The sequence below is a fragment of the Terrapene carolina genome, unplaced genomic scaffold (assembly GCF_002925995.2).
Source record: "Terrapene carolina triunguis isolate 2854851 unplaced genomic scaffold, T_m_triunguis-2.0 Scaffold552, whole genome shotgun sequence".
Classification (NCBI taxonomy): Eukaryota; Metazoa; Chordata; order Testudines; family Emydidae; genus Terrapene; species Terrapene triunguis.
Window position 1 is genome coordinate 1344706 of NW_020664903.1, and position 25017 is coordinate 1369722.

Below are 25017 nucleotides of genomic sequence, written 5' to 3' on the forward strand. Positions count from 1 at the left end.
GAAGACATCCCGTTACCTTGTTCAGCTATCTCAATCTCCCGGCGCCCAAACTCTGCCTGCTTGATGTTCTTCACACAGAAGTTGCTGCTGCCCTTGGAGTTGGTTTGCTGTTTCTCTCGTGGGGAGACCTCATCATCAGAACTGTCTGTGTAGGATGCAGCTAAACCAGGAAAGAAACACAACATGAGAATCTCAGAGGCTCAACAGGCCAATTACCTTCTACCAGCTGCGTTTTTAATCAGTTTCACTTCCTGTCTGTCATGAGCTAGCACAAGGCTGCAATGTCTATGTTGCCAACACTGCAAGGGAAAACAAACGTCTAACAAGAACTTTGCATTTAAATTCTCTAATTTCTTAAAGGCAGCTCTGTTAACAAATTAATCATTCATGAGTGCAAATGCCAACATGGACAAGGTGGTTTTACGATTTAGCAGAACATGAAACGTTCTATAAGTGGATCTGCTTTGTTAAGATTTTCAAAACGCCTTGAAAATGGTCAAAACAGTTTTAAAGGGGTTGTTTTGAGTTGTGAGAAGAAGGAAGCCCATAAAGTCTCTAACCCAGCAATAGATTGGCTTTAATTGCACGTTAGACAAGAGAAATGTTCTTGTTTTCAGGATGTCTGGTTTCATTGCAAAGCCCACTCCAACAGCGAAGGTAAGGACCACTCAAAGCATTCAGGATGTAATAGAATGCAGACAGACTTGTCAGTTTCAGGTGTTCGCACGGGCTTTTGAGTCAGCACCTGGGGAAGAGGAGCCTTGGCAAGACAAAAGCCTCTCTGGCTTAGTGAAGAAACGTGACCAGTATACAAGCTGGAGGCAATTCCCAAAATTATTCGCATACTGCACCCCACCCCCCGCCCCGCTGAGTGCTTCCAATTCCAGATGGGAGGGACTGTAGCAGGGAAACCAGAGCAGGGCTAGGCCCACACTTACCAGAGCTGTAGCTGTCAGTGGAAGATTGCGAGATGGAGCGAGACAAGGACCTGCGGCCAGTCTTGGTTGGGAACTTGCTGAACTCCTGCATGTCATCCGCAAACTGGATTTGCTGAGAAGTGCAAAGGAGTAAGAGTTAACAACAGAAATTCGAAGGAAACGCTCTAGTGACTCATTCTGCTCTGCCCATGGGCTCCCTTCTTTGTCCCCACTGCTGCAGTAACAAACGAGCATTACACAATGTTCCCTTACCAGAGCTAACAGCTCTGCCTCCCAAGGAACCAAAGTCACACTTTGCTCAAGAATGGCTATTCTCTCTTCAGTCATCTCTGTCAGCAGCAGGTTAATGCAGATTAGTCACTCGACACCCCGGGTTAAGCAAGGATCCAGCATACTTCCCTGCACACCTTGAAACATCTCTTTGAACCCTTCCCAGGCTCCCTGAGACCCAAGCCGAGAATGGTTAGAGTAATCCTTCAAACACAGAACACGGGGGGGGGAGGGGGGAAAATCATCCCTTATAGGCAAACCCGCTGGTGACAAAAGCACAGGTGTCACTCGTACAGCAGATTACGCATTGAAACTAAAGCGTCACACTGTGCACTGATTTGGTTAGACTGGGTAGCAAGTGAAGATGCAATGGCAAGAGTCAGGGTAGAAGGGAGATACTAGCTCGAGCAGTGTGAACAGGGCCTCAAAAGACATTTACCCCAGGAGGGAAGAAGCATCCTGTGGACTAAAAACACTGCAATCCCCCAAATTACATTAAAGGAGGACCTGGCACACCAGGGTAAAAGCTGAAAAGTAAGAACATTTCAACAAAAAGCAGTTGACATTGTATTAATGTTCAGTTTCCTCTGCTATTATTACAGATGTTTCAATTGTAATCAGAGCTCTTAGCTGGCCTCTCCTTCCACTTCATCCAGCAGCGAGACTCAGTTCATGACTCTATTGCCTGCTCTCTCATAAAATCCTAGTATGAGAGGAGAACGAAAGTGCCAGGGTTAGTCCCAAACTGCTTCAGAATTCAGCTTTTGGAACATACTGTATGATCAGAGTGAGAACATTCTTGCTCTGTACCTTGAGTGGTGATAAAGAAGATGTGAAAGGGAAACAAGTGCAAGTTTTGGGCACAGTCTTTGAAAATCTCTTCCCCAGAACCTCTTTAAATGGGAAATAAAACTGGCTTTGAAAAGCCGGTAAATACTGGTTTGCTTTTGCAACCTATAGAAGTGGAGCACAGAGTCCCATATATGATGATAAACCCCACAAAGCGTTCCCTGGTCCTGTTTGACCCCTTCATTGATTGTGAGGCATGTGATTTAATTGTACCTCTTAGCAGGGATGAAATATCATCCTGAGTGCAAATTAACAAAGCCCCCCACTGAGCCAGGGTGCAGCACAGTTAGAAGAGAGTCCTGAAGAGAATATTAAAAAGTCAAGACAGGTGGTATTAGGGGGGTTCTACACAGCAAACTAGACCTGCAAAACCATTAAAACCAAAAGCTTCCTTGGATGCTTTCAGAAGCGGGGAGGTACAAACTGAGACGGACTTCAGGGGTGGGGAAGAACAAATGTTTAATCCAAGGTGACCCACCCCAAGGAGAACTTGTCCACCCACTGAGCCCAAATACACAATGGGAGTAACACTATCACAGCCCTTCAGGCCAGTGAACAGCTGTGCTGCTCCAACCAGAGAAATCCTGCAGGAAGCACTGCTAAAAACCGAGTGTACAACAATTTTGGTCTGTTTGCAGCCAGATTCCAAGGGGATAGGCATCTTAGGTGCTCAGATACCTCAGTGATGGGCATGGTATAAGAATATGAACAGAACAGAAATAGCTAAGATAAACAGTAGCAAGGGTGCATGTTGTTGCAGGTTGTGTGGATAAGAGTTGCAGCTGAAGTGTTTGTACCAGGGCCAACATGAAGGGACTTTCCCTGGGGAGGCCCTGATTGAAAAGGGTTTTAATCTGACTCAATATATCTAAACATCCCACTCTCAGTAAGTGGGAATACAGGAAGAGCATAACAAGGACAAACACCTGCAAGGCTTGTTTTCCCAGCTTGAGAGATGTGACAAAATGATCAAATGACCTTATAGATCCTTTGTAACTAACACGGTCTCAATCCCCTAATAGCAGCTAGAACGAAGACTGAAACCCATCAGCCAAGAGAGGGAGGATGGTCCAGTGGGAAAGATGCTACCCTGGAACTTGGGAGATGTGGGTTCAATTCCCTGGGTGCACTTGGGCAAGTCACTCAGTCTCCATCTGCCTCAGATCCCCCATCTGTAAAAAATGGGATAACCGCACGGCCATACCTCAGAGGGGGGTTGTAAAGATAAATATCTAATATGTACTTATCTGCCCCCATCACAGTAGTACCTAAATGCCTCTCAATCATTAACGTATTTACCCTTGCAATCCTCTATGCAGCAGGGCACTGCTATTATCCCTACTTTACAGATAGGGAACTGAGGCAGAGAGGTTAAGTAATATGAAAGAAATAAAATATTGTGAGGCGCTACAGTAACAGGGGACAGATTGCTCAGTCTGCACTGTCACTGTCATACATGAGACACTTGAGCAATTTATTTGCCACCATTACTCAACTGCCAGGCTTATTGCGCTGTCCAGGACTGTAACTTACAACGAATAGGATTTGAAGCAGTGAGAGAACCTTGTGATAAGATTCTTGAAAATGACATTGACCCTCAAGTAGGTACAGTTACTTTAGGATGCCTTCTTGGGAACAAGTTCTAATAAATGATCGCACAAGAACAGTAATGGTTAAACATGGTTGTGGCTAAACCATGTCATACCAGTTTATTCTTGTCAGTATGGACAGAGACATCATGATCAAATTCAAGGCTAAAACTTGGTTCCTTCTAAGAGGATGCAGGTTCTTTTGAGGTGACTGGAGGAAGGTTGTTGAATCATTAGGCCCTATAGTGTGTTTACATTAGGGATTTTCGCCAATAGTTTTCTGTCACTACCACTGTGGGCTGTATTGTGGTAGCAAGAGCAGGAGCATTCGTGAGGAGAGGGCTCCTTTGGCCACTGGAGTTTTAATCACCACATTGTCCAGAGCCACTCAGCCCAACATCTAAGTGACTATTTAAAATGCTAGTGGACACCAGCAAGTCATCTACAGTCTGGCTCCCGCTGCTACTACCCGAGTAGAGTTGAACCTGTGCTAGCAATGGTGGGAATTGGACAACAAAAGCTCACTCCTTACCAGGGTTGAACCATGGCGGTTTTCTCCACACAAGCAGGGAAAACAATTTGGCCACCATTAAGTTGTACAAACATATTCAGCATGGTGGTTTTTAACAGCCAGGGCTTTCAGGCTAGTAGACAGGGCTTACATTTACCACATGAAGTGCGTGACACCTCTGTTTGTCCATAACAGAGAAGGGCTCAAGGCAAAGTAATAGCTAGAGCCCTGCAAATCCGTGGACCATTTCTGCAGATCGCAGATGGATGAGGAACTAAATTTTATATCTAAGGGCTGGTCTACACTGCGGGGGAGGGGGGATCGATCTAAGATACGCAACTTCAGCTATGTGAATAGCGTAGCTGAAGTTGAAGTATCTTAGATCGATTTACCTTGGGTCCTCATGGCACGGGATTGACGGCCGTGGCTCCCCTGTCGACTCCGCTACTGCCGCTTGCTCCGGTGGAGTTCCGGAGTTGACGGGGCGTGCATTCAGGGATCGATATATCGCGTCTTAATGAGACGCGATATATCGATCCCCGATAAATCGATCGTTACCCGCCGATACGGCGGGTAGTCTGGACATACCCTAGAGCCCTGCAAATCTGTGGATGCTGATATCTGTGGATCGGACGCAGAAACAAATTTGGTATCCACACAGGGCTCTAGTAAGAGCCATTTCAAACTTCCATGCTATGTTCTTGTAATTTACCTTGACACTGCTCTTCATAATGAGTGCTAACTTTTAAGAAAGAACCTTCAGGCTAGTGAAACAGTAGTACTGGTGTCCAGAAACCAGAGCACAACTGACTTGCACTAGAAGCAGATTAAGACAATCTTAGACCCAACCAAGGCGGCTGTATGTTTTAAAGCTGTGATTGCAGAAAGTAACTTTTTTTAGCTTGCTCTTCCTTATCAGGATTGTTGCAGTTTGGTATGTCCTCGAGTCTGGATTTACCAGCAGACATCATGTGACGTGCGTGCAGCAGGATGAATTTGGTTTACTGGAGTAGTTAAATATAGTTTACACAGTTTGCTTTTGCAGTTATTTTCCACTGATTTATTTTAGGTGGAAAATAATAAAGAGGCCATCACAACAGCAATGTCCTAGAATATTTGGTTACTGACAGATAAAGAACAAACAGGTAGAGTTAGTGTACTCTATGTGCAGATCAGGAGCTGGCAGGCTGACAATCAGATGTTAAAGAATGCACTAAATTTTCAATCCAGGAACAGTTTGTTGGACTCTGTTCATGGCCTGTTGCCTGCAACAATCTTCCTCAAAGAAGGTGTGGGGTTTTTCAAGCTGATTGGAGGGGGAACTCATACACAACATTACTGACATATCTTTAGGGAGAAAGATTAGCAGCTTTAAAAATGCAAGCTCCCACTTCCCACAAGAATTTAAAACCAAGATGGGAGGGGGGTGCCCCCCAAAGCAACTGCAGACATTAAAACAGCTTAAAATGTTAGTTTGAGAATGTTCTTAGACTGAGTTAAAGGCGGGAGAGGCTTTCAGGGCTGGGAACATGGGAGGAGAAAAGCATATACATGTACTTTGTGAAAAGAGCAGGTAACTGCTTCATTTCGTCAGTCAGTGCCTGGCATATGCGTGGGCCATTGCTTCTGAAGCTCTCATCCCCAAAATCATCCAAGTTCACTGTAACTATGGCATGGCCATCAACAGAGTCATGGGAAAAGCCTCTTTCTAGTCCAAAGTGATTTCAAATTAAACCCTCCTTCGCATGAATATTCTCTTGAAAAAAGCTTGTTCAGGATTTGACCAGAAGCAGGAGAGGTTACATGATGGTCTATCACTAACCCACACAGCCCCTTTGCAGTCACCAATGTTGCCCGGATAATCCCCACCAGTACACCCAACCCCCTTTTCCCATTCCTAATGCTGCCCCCACTGGCAGTTCCTTTGCATCATGTTGTAGGCAAATGCCATTTTCATTCTCAAAAGGGTTCCTGTCTTGGCATCTGCACCAAGATTTTTCAGTTCTAAAAAGGCGAGTTTGGATACAGGGAAATCGGTTGCTAAAGAAACCAAGTGCTGAATTAACCACAGTAATCCCCAGGCCGGCTTTAACGGAGCTCATCTGAACTCTGCAGCTTAGCAAAATCTGCCCCGTCTAAAAATATTATCAAACATTGCAAGCAGCTTACTAATCAAATGAATTATTCCAGCATTAAACCCTCTTCAAACCCCATCTGCAACAAACTAACAGGGTGTTTCCTGACTGTCTGAGAAGGGGGCTGGGGAGGCGAGTTTACCCAAGCCAGGGTAAGAGCCAGGTCTGACTGCACACTCAGTGATGTCCTCCAGTTAATTCCAGCCATCCTACTTGTTCACGTGCCGGGCTCTCTAGCTGGCATTAAGGGGAAAATCCTCTTCGTAATCGCTCAAACTCCAATTACATACTGACTGTGCAGAGTCTCTCCTGCACTGCACTGCTGTGGAATGCAGCCACCCCAGGCCATCTCCTTTGGATGGGCTAGGTTTGCTTGTACGGCTCATAAGCCAGCTAGTCTGGTTCTTCCCAGAGAGGGCTGGAAAGCGCGGCTATCCACCTTTTCATTGTGGATACAGGCAGCTCCGGGCTTCCAAGGCCAAAAACAATCTTTAAAATGTCTTTTATTGGAACCCAAACTTCTCACTCTGCTGGAAGTGGCTTTTCCGACAGGGTGGAGCACAGCATTTAATAGCAAGGAAAATATTTTTAATCCCAGCACGTCAGTGCTAAGTAGGCAGAACAACGCAATACTTAGCTCTTACACAGAGCTTTCTATGAATACAGCTCAAAGCACTTTACAGAAGAAGGTCAGCATGGCCTTCTTTTTACAAATGGAGAAACTGAGGCACTGAGAGGGGAAGCAACTTGCCCAAGGCCACCCAGCAAGACAGTGGCAGAGTCAGGATTAGAACCCAGGTCCACTCCAGTGATCGATCCACTGGACCACACCAAGCTCAGTTCTTTCAGGGGGGGTGCTGCTAAAAAGAAAGATTCACATCTGTCAATGTTTAAATCTGCCACAGTATATTTAAAATCTAGTATGAAGCATTGAGCAACGTTTATAGGCCCCGACGAGCATAGGCACACCTCAAGTGCAGGATTGGGGCCTTAGTTTTAATTACACGTGTCAATAGCTGAAAGGTACAATTCCTCGCAATCAGTGAGACGTAGTGCAGTTCCACTGTATTTCAAGCAGTTCCAATGCTTTCCAGGTATTTCTAAGTGCAACAATGCAAACGGTATTTAATTTTGCTCCGTCTACGGCAGAAGGACAGAAGACAAAGTCATTCTGACCTCTCCAGATACAGTGCTGTGTCTTAAGACTGAAAGGTCAAAATGACCCCCATTCTCACCTAGCCATTTGAAACTAATGCTGGAAACGCAGGTCAGCTATGCTATTAGATACTTCCATTCTTGGTCATTGTGCAGCTGTGTTACAGACCAATCTCAATGGCATACTACAGTCTTACTACAATGTTAACTGCTTCTGCACTGATGGATAGCCCACAGTCTTCACGGGTAGGCCACAGCCTAATCCAGTGCTGTATTCATTCATGGCAAATCTTGATCAGACAGATGAGTAAAATGTCCTTAGTTTTTCATGAGCATGGCAAAAGGCAGGCAAGTAGGTTCTGTACCTTGGCTGGTAAGTTTCTTTGGCAGTTTTACCTGACTGCTCAAATCAACCAGCAACTCATCAGACCTACACCCCCAATTCTTCCAGCAACATAGTCACCCTTCTTGGGATGAAAAGCCATCTGGATTTTGTCCCTGATACATACTAGGGGTCCTACAGTTCTCTGAGATTATGAATGCATTTAGGCAATTAAATCACCTTTCCTGGAACAGTGGGCTACATTTGAGCTGCTGCATGTAACTTCTGTACAGATCTAATTTTATACATATGGTTCTTATAAATGCACCCAGAAACCAGCCCCAGTGCCCATTCTCCCAGAATGAACTGGAGTTTAAGGGAAAATACAAACCGATCCCAAAGCACCAATTGCGAAGGGGGGGGGGGGAGTACTCTCAATTACTAGTACCTAGCAAGTCTGAGTGAGTTCCATACTGCGGGAAAAGTGCGTCTACAGCAATTTCAATGACTGGAATGGGAGAAAATATCCGGCAAATGTCCAATGACAATTTAGCAAGAGGGGAATTCAGTGTTTGGACAAGGGTTTTTAGTTTTCACATCTGTTGGCTGGCTGAGGTAAACTCTACAGAGGCCCGAGGGCAAACCTCGACCTGCTAACACAGGAAAATTAAATACTGCTTTGGCTACATTAGGATGTTACCATGTGATAAAAAGCGTATTTTCCTGGTCAAGCCAATGCCTATGGGATAAATTTGGCTGTCGGTAGGTTTATTACTGGTGATAACATGCTAACCAGAAAGAACCCTGCTAGTCTGTCATATCCCAGGCTGCTTTAGTGTGGCTGGGAGATTAAAAAAAGGGTGTTTTTTCTATTCGTCAGCTGAGAAAATGCCATCAAGACACAAACGTGGAATCTCAAAAGCTTCCTCTATAATCGCTTGTCAGACTAATCACACCAAGAGTACGCACAAAGACTTACAACATACAGCATCAGATTGACATCGCCACCCAGGAGAAAATGGGTCTGCATGTCCTTCCAGGACTCTGGCATTGCCAGGGAATTAGGCATCTTCTCCACTTGCTTGAGAGAACAATGCAACTGCTGCCCCAGGATCAGAGATCCTGGGACCTTTCCTCTGGAGGCTGCAGAAATCCAACAACAAAGAGATCAGGACACAATTGTGAGCACTGTGTTCCTTGACTTAATCTGCTCGCCCTAACAATAGCTCAGTGGATCTGGAGACTGTTGGCTGCACACTTTGCTCAGCAGACCACATCCATGATGTCCAGAGACTACCTGTTCTTTTACGGGTTATTTTTTCATTCCGAAACTAGGATTGTAAACTTCATCAGAATAAAAAGCTCAGTATCAACCTGCATCCATCCTCTTTATGACACAAAGCCCAGCAGCAAGCTTAGAAAATTGCAGATTTGATTCTGTAACTCGTATTTACAGTTACTGATTTTAACAGGCCTGGAAAACTGTCTTGAAATGCTACTACTACCATCAGTGATTAATTATTCTACAGAAAGATTATTTCCATGGCACGATTTCCTCCTGGGAGGTTGGAATTGTTTTCTCGTAAGCAGCAGGCTCTCGCTGTGCTTGTGAGTTCAGAAGCTTTTAAACGGTGATTGTTTGAATTCATGTATTTTCGGAAGAAAATCATGTTTATTAACTCTAGCCACAAGGAGGAAGGGAAGGAGGAATGTTACTATTCATTTCAGACATACAAGTGCCTGGTGAATCCTCAGACAGGCAGAAATTTGGCTGCTATGTAGGGTGACCAGATGTCCCGATTTTATAGGGACAGTCCCGATTTTTGGGTCTTTTTCTTATATAGGCTCCTATTACCCCCACCCCCCACCCCCTGTCCCGATTTTTCACACTTGCTGTCTGGTCACCCTACTGCTATGCAGCTTCTTTTTCTAGGTCAAGAACAGGAGCGGACTAGCAGGTTAATTCGTGGCCATCTCCCATCCTCCAACGACACCGTTACGCATACCAGAGTAACCAATTCTCAGGATGTAGATCCGAGATCATCCTAACTCCACTTTGAATGAGAGTCCAGTTAAAATACTATGCGTCAGGCACTCTGTGCATAGTCACCTACTGTACTTTTCTACTGAGGTAATGTTCACGACCCACACCTACCACTGATCCATCTTGTCCAGGTGAGTCCAGTCCTCCAGGTAATTCCTGCCCATGGCATGTCCCAATACCCCTTACATGCCCTAACAGGGAGTGTCTCTCTCTCCAGAAAGCAGTTCATTAAACACCATCCAAGTAGGGTCAAATGTGAAGTATCTATTGCTAGGTTAAACCAATAAAAATGTATCAGCTGCTTTCTTCCCCGATCCTGAAAACAGGGAACTATAACTTGTCACAGAGTCCTCAGAGTTGCTGTTCTCTGAATGGAGGGGGCTGGTAGCTTCACGTGGCCGGAGCACCCTGAGAAGTCTCAACAGCAACCCGTTATGGCACAGATCTTTAGTACGTTTCCTACTCCAGACTCTTCCGGGCTAACTGCTGGCATTGGGAACAGGAACTGCAGCTGACCCTCCTTTGTCAGTATCAGTGGGAGCCCTGAATGGATGACACTTCCATCCAACTACCACAAAGCTGGTTTAGTTAAGGGACAAGTACATGAAATATTGCTTGTGCTGTGCCAGGGCAGCATTCCTGACCGTAAGCACTTAGCCATACCTGCTCTCCCCCCGAAAAGACTGAGCTGCTCGCCAGTGTCCTTAGGCCCACTCTGCCCTAGTTGTGGAGCTGGGGTTACCCAATTCTGTTTTCCCACAACCTCCTGAAGGGATCATCTGGATAGTCCTTAAAAGTATCTGAGAATGCCCTGCTCAGACAAATCACAGCCAAAGCTAGGATGACTGCCTAGCAGTTTTGCAATCTGGGGCCTTCTACTGCTCCACTCCTAGTAGTGCTAATTCGAAGGCACACTTGCCATTTCAGACACTGGTAGGTCTAGGTGTTTAACATGAAGGCCTCCTTGCTCTGATTTTGTGTCACTGCAGCTAAAAGCTGCTCAGAGACCTACTTACTTTCTGTAGCACACATGGCATTGGTTATGGAGCAGGAATCACGGCCAGCTGCCAGACTCTAGTTTGGGAATCCTATGCCACACCCAACCAGGAACTAAAGGGTACTAAACTCGTGATAATGCAAATAAAACCCTAAAGTCTGTCTGGGTTCCTCACTGAAAGGAAGGGCTTCTGTGCTAGTGAGCATTAAAGAGAAATCTCCATCTGCTTCAAGACGAGGGTTAAAGGCTTTCACAAGAATCTGAAGCCCAACAGAGATTAAGACGCTCTTGAAACAACAGGCAAGTTACAAAGGTTAATGGGGTGAAAAACGGCTTCTGGTTTTTAAACGTCATATAATGATACATGTGAAGAGGTGGTTAAGGGAATAATAAATGGAACACAACATTAAATAAAATTAATGTGATCTTAAGGGTCTGATGGTTAAATAGTAACTGAGAACAATAACAATTACTGCTTTATAAAAAACTCAGGGTCAAAGTAACTCATTCCTCAAGGAGCATAGGCAAAGTTTTGCCATCAAAAGGAGAGATAAAGTATACAGCCCTTGGACTCTGGGAAGGATTTTAGAGCTGGAGATTGCACAGATTATACGTATAGGGATCAATTTTTAAAAGTGTGCCTGAAGGTTAAACGCCCAGGGTGGGATTGTAAAAGGAGACTGAGACCTCGCCTATATTCAAAGACAAGCTGCAACTGCAGGTGAGAGTTTAAAGCAATTTAGTTAAATTAGTGCAACAGTGTAGGCCAATTTCTAATCTGATTTAAACTCAGCCTATAGAGCATCCACTTCTAACTAAATCCGTTTTTAAAGCAATTTAAAGTTAAACCAGTGCAATTCTGAATGTCAACAAGACCCAAGAGAGTGAAGTGTACATTTTGCGAGTTGGGCACTTACCTCCCTCTGGATCTTTGGAAGAGCCCAACCTGAAATAAAGGGTCTGTTTTTCAGAAACAGAAACCACCACCCACCAAAGTCAGTGAGTGAGGAGAGCTCAGTATCCCGAAGCTCCTTAGATGTCTACCTTTACACAGTCACTTTTGGAACTGTTACCCATTATGCCAAATACTAAAAGCGAAGTGACTTTAAATAAAAGGCGAAAGATTTACACGATCTGAAGAGAAACTGGATATTACACACGCAGCCAGAAGGACGGTCGAATTGGGACTTTTACTCAGTTCTTACATCAGTGTCGTACTGCAGTACCAACTCCCTTGTTAGAGAGGTCCAGGAAAGCGCTGCCATTAAGCTCCTGCTGTCAGGGGCTAAGAGCTTTTTATAAAAGCTGCCTTTTGAACTGAAGATTTCACATTTGCTCTCCAACCACAGCATTAGTTTCCCCCAAAGCATTTACACAACACTGCACACATGCATACAACTGCATCAGTCCACACGTCACAAGTGGGCAAACTGAGTCAGCACAAGGTTAAGCTAGGAGAGCCCAAAGTCACACTGCTGGTGAGCAGCAGTCAGGTCTCCTGACTCCCAGACCCCGGGGTTCAATACAGAGCCCTGCAATTACCCCAGGGGGTTGAGCTGAGTTTGCTGTAGCAAACATTATTGAATCTTTACCTTGAGGCGGTAAAGTCTTATCAGTGTTGCATTAATGCAATTTTAAGTTAACTGTTTGGGGATCATTTACTTCAGGCTGCCAAACCTGCTATATTTCTTATTCAGGCTGAATGGTGACAGCAGCATGGAAGGTACCTGCAATATAATGCTGATCAGCACCTGAGCAGGGAGTGTGTTTAAAGGTGACCTGCAAAGGAAAAAAAATACGAGCGTCTGGGCCCTTTTGGGTTATGAGGCTGAAAAACCACCTTGAATTTGTAAAGCGATCTTTCCCACTTGATTATTTGTTATTACTCTTTAGAGATTTCAAGCATATCAAGTCTGGGTCTCCCTGGATCTGCTCTCTCTTTTGAAGACCCAGAGATGGGCTAGAAAGTTAGATGAAGGGAGGAGAGGTGCTGAATCTTTAACAAAATAACTTTTCTCCCAGCTGGGTTCAGTGTTTGAGTTATATAGGTAGAACCAAAAAAAAAAAAAAAAAAAGTTTTAAACAGTGCGATTAAGTCACTTCCTTTCCCAAGTAATGGGACTTCACTTCCCTGGTATCCATGATGTTATAAGCTTATTAGTTCCCCAGTTCTTCATAGAGTCTTACAGGGTAGACACAAGTACAAGTTATTTACTGTAACCTTTCAGGCCCTATATGTATTGCGATACAGTCATGGACCAGGACCCTACGGTACCTGGGGTATACAAACAGAACAAAAAGCTGTATGAGCTGCATGAGCTTCAATACCAAGCAGACTTCAATGGCCCTCCTATGACTATTTAGCCTATAGGATGTAAAGGACATTGAGCATTATGATATCCTTGTACTTTCTCCTATCTCAGGAAAACTGTAAAACAAATGTAAAAATGGAGAACAAAGCTCTGCAATATCAACAGCCTGAAACGGGATCAAGACAAAAAACATACAACTGACGTGATTTTTGGCCAATCCGCTGTGATTGGTACCAGCAGAAGGACAAAGAAAGACAAGCAAAGTGCCAATTTAGAAGCAAGTGGCTCTTCCACAGCAGCCTGTCAGCATCAGAATGAGCAGCATAACCTTAATGTGTCTGTTACACAAAGATAAAAATCCATCCAAGCCTAACCATTTGAGCACTGCTCTGGCGAGAGAGCTGAAACTGCATCTTGGCTCGCAGACCATCAGTGCAGAGTTCAGGCAAAGGTGAAGGTATGTTCTAGTGCTGAGGTCTCATTGACATCCAGTGCAATCTGTGTGCAATTCATCGGGACCAGAAAATTACATTTAACTCCAGGAGCATGAGCCTGACTGGCAACAAGACTATCCCAGACAGACTGCAACCCATGGCCACACTGTGGTAGACACCCTCTCTCTGAAACACAAGACTCACCCTTCATTCAGCTATTCCTCACTCTCAGGAGGGCTAGAGTCTCTAGCTAGGTCCATCATTGGGATCCAATGTGCAGGTTTCCCCACCATTCACTGCTGTCTATGGGATGAAGAATAGATCTTCCATCTCCTAAGGCAGCAACCACACTTTACAGGAACAAATCAGCATCTTTACCAACTTAATTCAGCAGATCAAATCACCTCTGGTTTTGTTACTCTCATGCCCCAGAACCAGCTCTTGTACCTGTTGAGGTCAGTGGGATACCACACACAAGACAGAATTTCAGCAACAAAGCTCCTTGCTACAGCTGACCTAAGTGATCTAAATAAACCACTTTCGCAGGCAACTGAGAAGGACCTGAGTGGTGGTGGGTCCATGCTTCCTTATATGCACAGTCCTGCACTTAGGAAGAAAGAATCCCATGCACCGCTTCAGGCTGGGGACCGACTGGCTAAGCAGCAGTTCTGCAGAAAAGGACCTGGGGATTACAGTGGACGAGAAGCTGGATATGAGTCAGCAGTGTGCCCTTGTTGCCAAGAAGGCCAACAGCGTATTGGGCTGTATAAGTAGGAGCATTGCCAGCTGATTGAGGGATGTGATTATTCCCCTCTATTCAACCCCGGTGAGGCCACACCTGGAGTATTGTGTCCAGTTTTGGTCCCCCCACTACAGAAGGGATGTGGACAAATTGGAGAGAGTCCAGCGGAGGGTAACGAAAATTATTAGGGGGCTGAGGCACATGACTTACGAGGAGCGGCTGAGGGAACTGGGGTTATTTAGTCTGCAGAAGAGAAGAGTGAGGGGGGGATTTGATAGCAGCTTTCAACTACCTGAAGGGGGGTTACAAAGAGGATGGATCTAGACTGTTCTCAGTGGTAGCATATGACAGAACAAGAAGCAACGGTCTCAAGTTGCAGTGGGGGCGATCTAGGTTGGATATTAGAAAACACTATTTCACTAGGAGGGTGGTGAAGCACTGGAATGGGTTACCTAGGGAGGTGGTGGAATCTCCATTCTTAGAGGTTTTAAGGCCCGGATTGACAAAGCCCTGGCTGGGATGATTTAGTTGGTGTTGGTCCTGCTTTGAGCAGGGGGTTGGCCTAGATGACCTCCTGAGGTCTCTTCCAACCCTAATATTCTATGATTCTATGATTCATTTGGGAGCACAAGGTGCTGCTCAGGGGAGGCTCACGGCCATTGCTTTGTATTCTCCAGTCAAGAGCACACAGGCGCACGTACATGCTACAGGGGAGCACCCATAGGGACATATACTCGAAGAACCACCAGCCATGCACTGCAATTCCTCCACCAGCTGGGGAATGAATCAGCCCGGTTTCCTGTCAGTTAAGTAAGAGGGATCATCAGGAGTCAATCTTTATCTTGCCTCCACCTGATGACAGGATGAAATACAATAGCCCATGGAACCGCATCTAGGAGATTATTGGCGAATAGGTTGTTTTACACGGGAAGATTGCGGCCACACTATATGCATACAGTCTCTTGATCCAAGTGCAACAGGAATTGGCAAAATGCTCTCATTCCAAACATGCCCAGGTTGGAATTAATCTTCTCCCTGTGGTACCAGAAAAGAATGTGCAATATTCTGATCCTGACTTTTGATGAAGGGCAGGGAGGGGGAGAACTCCTGAAAACATCAGGGTCAAGTGGCAGAGTTTCCACAGCACCAAGGTCCAAGTCACTCAATAAAAGGAACGCAAAGAGAATCTTTGCAAGAGGGAGCAAAGGGAACTGCCTCCAGGCTGCTCTTAGGCAGGCTCCAGCCACCTCCCCCACCCCGAGAAGCCTGAAAAGAGACAGATCCCCCATTGGTACAGGCCCCTGCTGCCTCACTCTGGTATTTATGAACTAAACCACTCCCTTGTGAGAGCCAGGATAGCACTGGGATCTGATGGTTCTCTCAAGGATAACAGTAGGCAGCACTGAGGCAATACTCACTTCCCCTGCAGCCGCAGGCTTCCCACCCTGCATTACAATGCTGCCTGTTTGACTAATTGGAACATCATGTCCCTGGCCAGTGAAGTCCTTTCTCTGCTACAAACCTGAAGTAAACAGATTCTACAGCAGCAACGAGCCCGTTACCAAGGTCACGGTATTGATCAGACAGTGTAATTAAAATTCACAGTTCAACTGGCCCGATGTGACAGGGCAGCTGGGTAGCCCCACGAGCGGCATGAATAGCAGCAACATCCGTGTTCTGCCTTCTCAAAGGCACAAATCCCACAAGACTCCAGGTGCAGCAGAAGCTATTTTCCTAGTGCAGAGGCAGCCTCGATTTCAAGAACAAATTTGCCACGACTGCTGCTCAGAATTCACTCTATACACTCTGCAAGGCTGAGAACCACCTCTCTGTCTGGAGCCTCCACATTCTGCCTAACGTCTGCTGCCACGTTGCCAGCGTCCCATGGAGTCCAGGTCAACAACTGTTCTTGGGCTTGGGTGGAGAACATTGAGCTACATTTAGCCTTCGGAAAAAGGGACATTTTTAATGACAATTAAATGAATACGGTCGGAGCATAAGTAAACTTTTATAAAGGCCTGCTTAGCTTTATGGCTTATGGACTGATAAAGCCATTAAGTCTACACCGGTGGCATTGTTCAAACCTGCTAAGTTCTAGTCCACTGCTGGTCTCAAATGAGGTGAGTACCTTTTCAGTGTCCTACTTACATATGGTTGCCCCCTCCGTTTGGAGCACATTTTGTATTAGGGTTTGATTCTCTCCATTACAAAACACCTATGAATGCTCAACTGATCAGAGAGCTTAATGGGAAATTCAAGAACCTTATCACAAAATGTAACATCTCATGCACTGGAGACCATATAAATATATTATAAACGCACTGAAACCCATACAAGAAAGGGGCCTCCTTTATTAGACAACATCCTGTTCTGAAAACCAGGCAAACATACTAAGCATAGTTCTATTTGCACAATTCTGTTCCCCCTTTATTAAGTCCCTTCCATTAAGCAACTGATTTGCCACTCCACTGGGTAGCCATTGAAAACAGGATCCTCTGTATGTAAAACAGATGAATAGACAATGCGCTGCTAAAAATGTCAAATGTTTATCTCCAACAGTCAGCTCAAACCTGGCCCTGGAGAGCAGATTCCCATAGCAAGATTGAGAAACCTTAGCAATTGGGAACAAATGGACGTAAACACTGTCCAAGCTGGAATCCAACTGTGGAAAGAATTGTCAGGATCCCAAAGAAAGTATTGTTATAGCCTGTTCCATACTGCAAAACAACCGTTCATTTCAGGAAGAGTTTTAAAAAACTATCACCACTAGATCGCCTATATTTGAGAACTGGCACTGCTTGTACCAGAACCAGGTTCCCATCAGGAAGAGCCTCAGGGCCTCTTGACAGGACTTGATAACAGTAATCATGATGGAGCAGACAGGGAAACTTGCACTATTCAAAAAGGGTTGTACCTGCATGATCTGTGATCCCTAATCACCTAGAACTGCCATTTTTATAATGAGACTCTTGAGAAGCCTGCCAGTGCAGCTGCAAAGGAGGACAGGGAATACAGGGAGGATTTTAATCACCCTTCTAGTGGCTGAAGTGTCAAAGTTGGAAATTCAGCCTATTTCCAATGGCCACAGCAGCGAATATATGGAGAACGAATAGACTTGATCCCTGGAATGTCAGTCCAAAGGACAAAGCAGAAAGGATGCATGTGTCATTCAAGTGGATCCCAAAGGTCACCATCATCTTGGTGTGCAAGAATGGGCCCCCTTCAGGTTCTCCACATCAGCTATGGTCCTCCTCCCCTAAACTTACATAGAATTATTTCAAAATCTATGTTGGTGAATCCAAAGTGTCAGATCACTTTCTCCTCTTATCACTGGAGGGACACAAGTAGAATTCCCCTTGGAAAGAATCCCATCAGGAAGAGCTCAGGGCCTCTTGATAGGACTTGATAACAGTAATCACCCCTCACTTCAGCCCAAACATAGCAAAGATGCACAGAAGGATCTGCTCAGCCCCCTAGGGGAACCTACAGTAGGTTACTATGGGGAACACAGCAAGGGCCGGTCCAATTTCAATTCTTCATTACAGATTTGGAAAGGCGGTAAAGAGTATGCTAATGAAATGTACGGACAATACTACACACCAGCAGGAGTAGCGAATACCAGGGCTGGCAGAAATATAAAGGGTTCTAGCAATATCAGAAATACGGAAGATAACAGAATGAGATTCAATTTGGAAGAGTGCTGTTAATACTTACAGAAAAATTATACAAAAAAATACAGCTGTGCAGTAGTGGGAATAACCTAGAAAGTAGTAATGCTGAGAGCAACTTACAGCAGACAGCAATTAGAAGAAAGGCCACTAACTCCTGGCTGTGCATATGGAAGCATCTCAGTACAGAACCGGGGAGGTGACAACCCCTCTCTCTGCGTCTTTCATGGAAGAGCGCCTGGAATACTGCATCCAGGCTTGGGCTCCTTGTCAGCAGACAAACAAACAAACTGCAGGAAGATCAGAAAGAAATGGCTTCCCACAATTCCCCCAGAAGGACAGACAAGTTCTCCCGCAATTGACACAACTAACTAGGAAAGAATCCTAGAGCATCTCAGCACAAAGAACCATGGGATATGCTCCCAGTCACACACCGGCAAGTGTGCAAACAGTGGACAGATAGGTCTTTGCAGTGAGGATGCTCACATCTGAGCTAGGCTAACCCAGCTCCTCAGACTGGAGGCCAATAACCTGGGTTAACTGTCCACTGTAGACATAGCCTATGGAAGTGACATGGTGGAGACAGAACCATCTCCAAGTAACTGATGAGTGGGGGAGGATTTATGAGTGATAATTTAATCCCAGCAAATCTATGTCAGAAAGAAATTCAGAATGACTCTTAAGAAAAGCTTTGATAAGGAAATTTATTGGCTAAATTGTGACAGCCTCCAGGGATCAAAGGAGGAAGCCCCAAAGTGTACTGATCCTAGAGGGAAAAATCTTATCGCTGGCAGGAGAGCTAAGTGGTCTTCTCCATCTCTAATTTCTGGCTCTCTCGAGAGACGCCAGAAATGCATCCCAGAACACATTTCCTTCCCAGATTGTCAGAGTAGCTTGATTCACTGGTATCCTGCAGACAGACAGCACGGGCTTAATGGAGTACATCATACCCCTTGGGAGTAATCTTGTATTTACGGAAAGGCGCTGTGTAGCGTGTGGCAATTCTGCCCTGGGAAGGGCACAACTAACCTCATCCACAGAAGGACTAATGTGCCAGGAGCAAACAGGCCCTGTTTAGCAAGGCTAGCCAGCACCAGGGAAAGCACCAGAGCAGCTTGTGCAAGTGACCTCAAAAATTAGCAACAGATACAAAAGCTCTATGCACTGAGTGCAATCCAGAGGGATTTAAATCATGTCTAATTGGATCCCATTTGCACCTATATCCACCCCCCCACCCACCCCAAATTCAGTCCTCCCAGTGCCTCATTCCCTTCCCCCCACCCCCCAGTCTTCCCTGGCTCTGTCCTTCCCCCACCATGCACAGAGTAGCTCTGAGTCTGTACCACTGCAAAGCTGCAGCAGTACATTAGTATTCTCCTTGGCACCCCTAGAACACAGCCTCAGCGGGATTCCACTGATGCCATCATACACAGGTTCAGAAGCAAAAAACCCACAGAGCCAGTGCAGCTGGTTTCATGGGGGGGGGGGGGGGGGAATACCAGACTTACCTGCTTCTCAGGCCAAGGAGGACAGAGCCTTGGGCAGGTGCTGGGAGCTCGTCTGCCTGATAGAGCAGGGAGCATGAGACAGCTTTTAGCCCTTGTGAAATGTGAAAACATTTCAGTTCTGTTGCATGAATAAGCATAACTGACTGCAGTTCAACCTGATTAAAAGTAGCTCACACCTGGCAAGGTAGATCAAGGTGTAAGCTGGGCTGTTAAGCTTCATAGGTAGGGCCCTACCAAATTCACGGCCATGAAAAGCGCGTCACGGACTGTGAAATCTGGTCTCCCCCCGTGAGGTCTGATCTTTTGTATGCTTTTACCCTATACTATACAGATTTCACAGGGGGGACCAGTGTTCCTCAAATTGGGGGTCCTGACCCAAAAGGGAGTTGCAGGGGGGGTCACAAGGTTATTGTGGGGGTCCGCAGTATTACCACCCTTACTTCTGCATTGCCTTTAGATCTGGGCGGCTGGAGAGTGGTGGCTGTTAGCCAGGCACCCAGCACTGAAGGCAGTGCCATGCCAGCAGCAGCACAGAAGTAAGGGTGGCAATACCATACCATGCCACCCTTACTTCTGCATTGCCTTCAGAGCTTGGCAGACAGAGAGCGGCAGCTGCTGACTGAGGGCCCAGCTCTGCAGGCAGCAGCGCGGAAGTAAGGGTGGCAATACCATGCCATCCTTACTTCTGCGCTGCTGCTGGCGGCGGCTCTGCCTTCAGAGCTGGGTTCCTGGCCAGCAGCCACCGCTTTCCAGCTGCCCAGCTCTGAAGGCAGCGCCACCACTAGCAGCAGCACAGAAGTAAGAGTAGCAGTACCGCAACCCCCCACACACATTAACCTTGCGCCCCCCATCCTCCAACTCCCTTTTGAATCAGAATTCTTACAAACGCTGTGAAATTTCAGATTTAAATAGCTGAAATAATGAAATTTATGATTTTTAAAATCCTATGACTGTGAAATTGACCAAAATGGTCCCTGAATTTGGTAGGGCCTTATTTATAAGTGGTGTGACAAGAGGATACTGCAGAGATATGTCACTAAGCTGCTGCTGTTTGAGTCCATGATAGAAACCCTGGATAGATACTATGCTTTGTAGTCAGCCCTAGTTAGGGTCAGGGCTCCCTGATGTTCTACCCATCACTACTGTCTCAGCACATTTTCCCTACTTTGATCTAAGGTGGGATGAATTCTAACAGCAGATATCCCTCTGACCTGAATATACAATCACTTGTCACTGAAATAGTCTATCCAAAGCCCCAGAAAGCCCTGCTCACTGAATAGGAGGGACTTGAGGAAACTGGTATTCCTAATGAAAACAGTTCAAACCACTAGGCACCCAATACTGAACAGCCCCTGATTTGACAGTGAGCTGTAGGGAAGAGATTATTTCGGTTCTTTGCTAACAGGGTAAGATTCCTGAGCCATTACAAGAATACTGTTCTGGATGTATCTATAAAACCCTCAACACAATTCACCGCTGGAGGGAAACCTGTTGGTGGCAATCCATCTGTTTCTAAAGTTCCTACTAATATCTAGGCACTACAGTACAGAACACACTGGTTAATGTCCTAGACTAAGTATACCTCTCTGCCTTTCTTCAGCTGCCCACTGCACTGGGGTAGTATCACTGGAGAACAAAGCTGGTGTTAGTTTACTAACAGAAAAGACAAAGCAAGAGGAGTTCCATTAAGTAGACTGCAGTCAAGAGGGCGCCTCAGCTAAACTAGCTCCCCCAATCTACTGGGGGGAAAAGACCACCCGTTTCTGTGCAGGGTCGAATGCCAGTTCACCTTGCCTTCTTTGGCCTTGTATTTAAACCCAGAGTTGATCACATTTAATCTCTTAATCACTTACCTCCTGCTGCTTCACTTTTTAAGCTTTACCAACTCAATGACAAGAGAAGAAACAGGAGCTCCTCAAGGCCAGGATATGTAGCTAACAGGGATCTCACCATCAGGCTCTTTCAGGCTGCCAGAAAGGGCTGATCAAACATGAGGAACACATCTACTTCTGCAGAAAATCCACTGATGGGGCTCTTCCCACAGCCCAGTTCCTATCAGAGTTGCTTCTTGCTAATGATCCCTCCAGCTTCTCGAGTGAGGCACTTAGCCTGGGAAACTGAACACATTTGCAGCCTGTCCAAATGAACACCGAGAGATGCTTATTCCTGTCAGCACTTTCACTGCACTTCTCAGCAAGTGACACAAGACTGCTCTTTGAAAAGCTGTTCTAGAATGATTAGTACAAAGGAGACAGAGCCAGTACCAGCACTCTCAAATCCTGGAGATATTCCCATCCTCCCCTATGTCTGATCTTCATGCCCACCAGCCTTTAGAGAATGGTTTGTTCAAAGCAAGCCTGCTGTTGGACTCTCTCTCTTGGCCAATACAGGGAGTCACTCTCAGCTGTTTGCCTGAGATGTGGAGCTAAGGGGGGGGGAGTTTCAAAGCTCAAAAAAGGGACACACAAGTCACATCAGCTTTGCATTAATAGAAATAAATACAAGTCTCAAGAAGGAAAGAGGCCTGTTAATGGTTATGATTTTGTTATGAGGCAACTTGAAAATGCCTTGAGCTCTGAGATAAGCTCTAGGCACTTAGCACTGTATACTTTGGAGTTTTTGCCAACGCCTCTGCTATCAGTGCTATTCACAATCACCGGGTGGGCTGGGAAAGTGGTGGCCTGAATCATTCATTCTTACTGATGGCAATGCCACCCAAGATTTCACTGGCTACTGATGTTATCCGCCTCAAAGGCCATTCATTGCATGTCCTGAAGTGCTCCCGGCAGGGCCTTGGCAGCATTGCAACCTGCTGACTGCACATCAAGCTATGAAACAGGCCTAGAACTACAGCAGTAGTTTCAAGGGGCAACTATTACCTCCCGTACACCCAAGTATATCAGCCCTCTCGGAGCCTCTCCCACAAGAACACTGGATTAAGCTAAACCCTATGTACCCCCATCTTCACATTAAAGGGGTTTCCCACACTACCACCACAGCAACTCCCCCCGCCCCATGGGCTGCTTAAGTGTTACAGTATATTCGTCTGCCATATCACTGCCACATTATGGCTTATGTGGTCACAAGCCTCAGACTGTTACTTTCATAATCCATCGTGCAAGACTGGAAGGAGGTAACAACAATCAAAAGAAAAGAGTTTGCTTTAGTTCTCTCAAAAGCATGACTGCAGCCGCAGAACCACCTCTGGAAAGAAGCAGCTCTTAGCCTCTGCATTCTTCTGCTCCTTCCTCTGGGCTACATCCACCGTCTGCATAAACAGACAGATCCATTGAGTTCCTCTGTCACTGGCAGCTGAATGCTAGTTATTTGAGGAGATTAGGCAGGAGGGGATGTCTCAAATGCAAATGATTTTAAGTGGCCTCCTCTAGATGAAACCAGTACCCTCACCCTCTAAAATTCCAGCACCTATGTCAACAATCAAAAAATTCTCAGCCGGAAGGCTTTGCATTTCCAGGGGCTGAGGGCTCTGGTGTTTTTCCCATTTACTCTGTTCAAGTCCTAACACTCAAGCATGTGGCAGCAACCTAGGGGAGAACACGATATTCAACACAGCAGGGACCTCCACAGCAAGTCTAAATCCCAGAGTCTCAGCTGCATCTACACGCGCAAAGATCTGAAATTCACCAGTAGTGCAACTACCAATGGTGGCTGTAGCAAAGAATTGACTACCCTCTTATCTAATCCTACTCGGACAGAATTTAGACGACGGAGTGGTAAAAGCACAGTGACCAGTCTACATGAGGGCTCTCACCTTTGCTAGCACAGAGGAGCAGATGAGAGAATTTCAGTCACTTTAAGGGTGAATGGACAAGAGGGGAATGCTGAGCGCAGCAAGCACTCCAGGAAGCTTGAGTTACATTCCCACAAACCCGCCTGCAGATTGGTCTTTCCCTCAAAGCTGTCATCAAACCCCTCCTCTCATTAGCTGCCCAAACTTGTCCACGGCACCCACAAAGGTACGGAGCATGCCTCCCCTGCTCCCCAAAATGCCTGGCTTGCTGTATTCTCTAAATACCCCTTGAATATTCCATCACATCCCTTGGGTCACCCAACATCTTGCTATCATGCCCCAGTCCATGCGGCCACAAATCCACCCTTCCAAGTCACAGCAACACTGTCCTCTTACTGATCCTGAGTTCAGGGTCACAGCAGATAACCTGCCCGGTTCTAACCAACCCCCAAACCTGCCCACCTCCCTCCTGACAGATATCTGTACCAGGCCATCACAACTCCCCCTAGCACCTTCCCCACAAAGCCTTGTGCATTGTACCTGGCATCCTCCCTACGACCCCGGGACACCCCATCCTGCAAACAGCTCCCCCATCCACATCCCAAGGGCTCCTGCTCTCCCCCCATCCCCTAGTGCAACCCATGGGAGGCACAGAAGGTGGCCAGCTCCCCTGAGACTACGGTGACCAGATGTCCTGATTCTACAAGGACAGTCCCGATTTTGGGGTCTTTTTCTTATATAGGCTCCTATTACCCCCCTCACCCCCTGTACTGATTTTTCACACTTGCTGTCTGGTCACCCTACCTGAGACCTGTAATCCCCACTCACAGGGAACACACTGCCCCTTCACAGGCCTTTACCGTTACCCACCCCCCATCTCCAGGCCCTCTCAAACCGAGCCTTGGATCAGCTGCCAACAGGGTCTCTTGTGGAGCTGAACTGCATCCTCACTCCAATCCGTACCCCACCCCTGAACCAGACCTCCCCTACCCCGGGACCAGCCTTCCCCCAACCAGACCCTCCTACACGGGACAGGCCTTCCCCCCCCCCCACCCCCCCCCCCCCCCCGCCCGGACTCCCCTCTGCCCCCCCCCCTAGCCCGGACCCAGGCCTCACCCTCCCCGAACCGGACCCCCGGACCGGACCTGCCCCCTCACGCACCTCCGAACCGGACCTGGCCCCTCACCCTCCCCGGACCGGACCCCCCCGGTACCTTCTTGGGCGCCTTGGTGACCGTGGCCATGAAGGAATACTTCTCGGCGTCCTCGATCTCTTTGGCCTGTTTCATCTCGTCCCCGACGGCGGAATCCGGCACCGACATCCTGGAGCTGCGGGGGGGGCGGGAGGGGTCAGCAGCGCCGCCCGGGGGATCCGGGCCGGAGCAGGGGCGGGGCGGGAGCAGCCGGCGTCGGACGGACCCGCTCGGGAGCGCTCACTGAGAAGACTCCGGCCCCGCCGGCTCCGAGCACTCTGCAGCGGGAGACTGCGGCCGCCGCGCGCACCGGCAGGGGGCGGGGCTAGCCCCCGGCACACGTCATGCGCCCGGGGCGGTGCCTAGCGTCACGCCGCACGCACAGAGCGGGCAGGTCCCCGCGTTAAGGGTCGAGCGGCGCCCCCTGGCGGAAAAGAATGGGAGCGAACGAGCTCGGGCTAGGCGATGGGTCCGGCTCGAGGAGGGGTCCCATTGCCCACCCCTGACGCTGCCCCTCGTTTGGGCCTAGGGTGTGTGACTGGGGCCGGGGAGCAACTGGGGGGCTGAGCTTAGCATTGGGCTTCCCATTCGTAGGGGCGC

The 25017-nt window shown here is 47.0% G+C and overlaps 1 protein-coding gene across 2 annotated transcripts in view; it reads right to left on the reverse strand.

Moving 5' to 3' along the window:
* The window catches only part of AHCYL1 (adenosylhomocysteinase like 1), a 39649-nt gene extending 15038 nt beyond the window's left edge, over positions 1-24611 (reverse strand). For both annotated transcript variants that reach the window (XM_024212195.3, XM_024212196.3), the window contains exons 1-3: positions 24439-24611; positions 939-1050; positions 17-160 (exon numbers count right to left, since the gene is read on the reverse strand). In XM_024212195.3, coding sequence (XP_024067963.1) covers positions 17-160; positions 939-1050; positions 24439-24546 — 364 coding nt within the window. In that variant the 5' untranslated portion in view covers positions 24547-24611. The remainder of the gene's footprint in view (positions 1-16; positions 161-938; positions 1051-24438) is intronic.
* Positions 24612-25017: the final 406 nt, after the last annotated feature.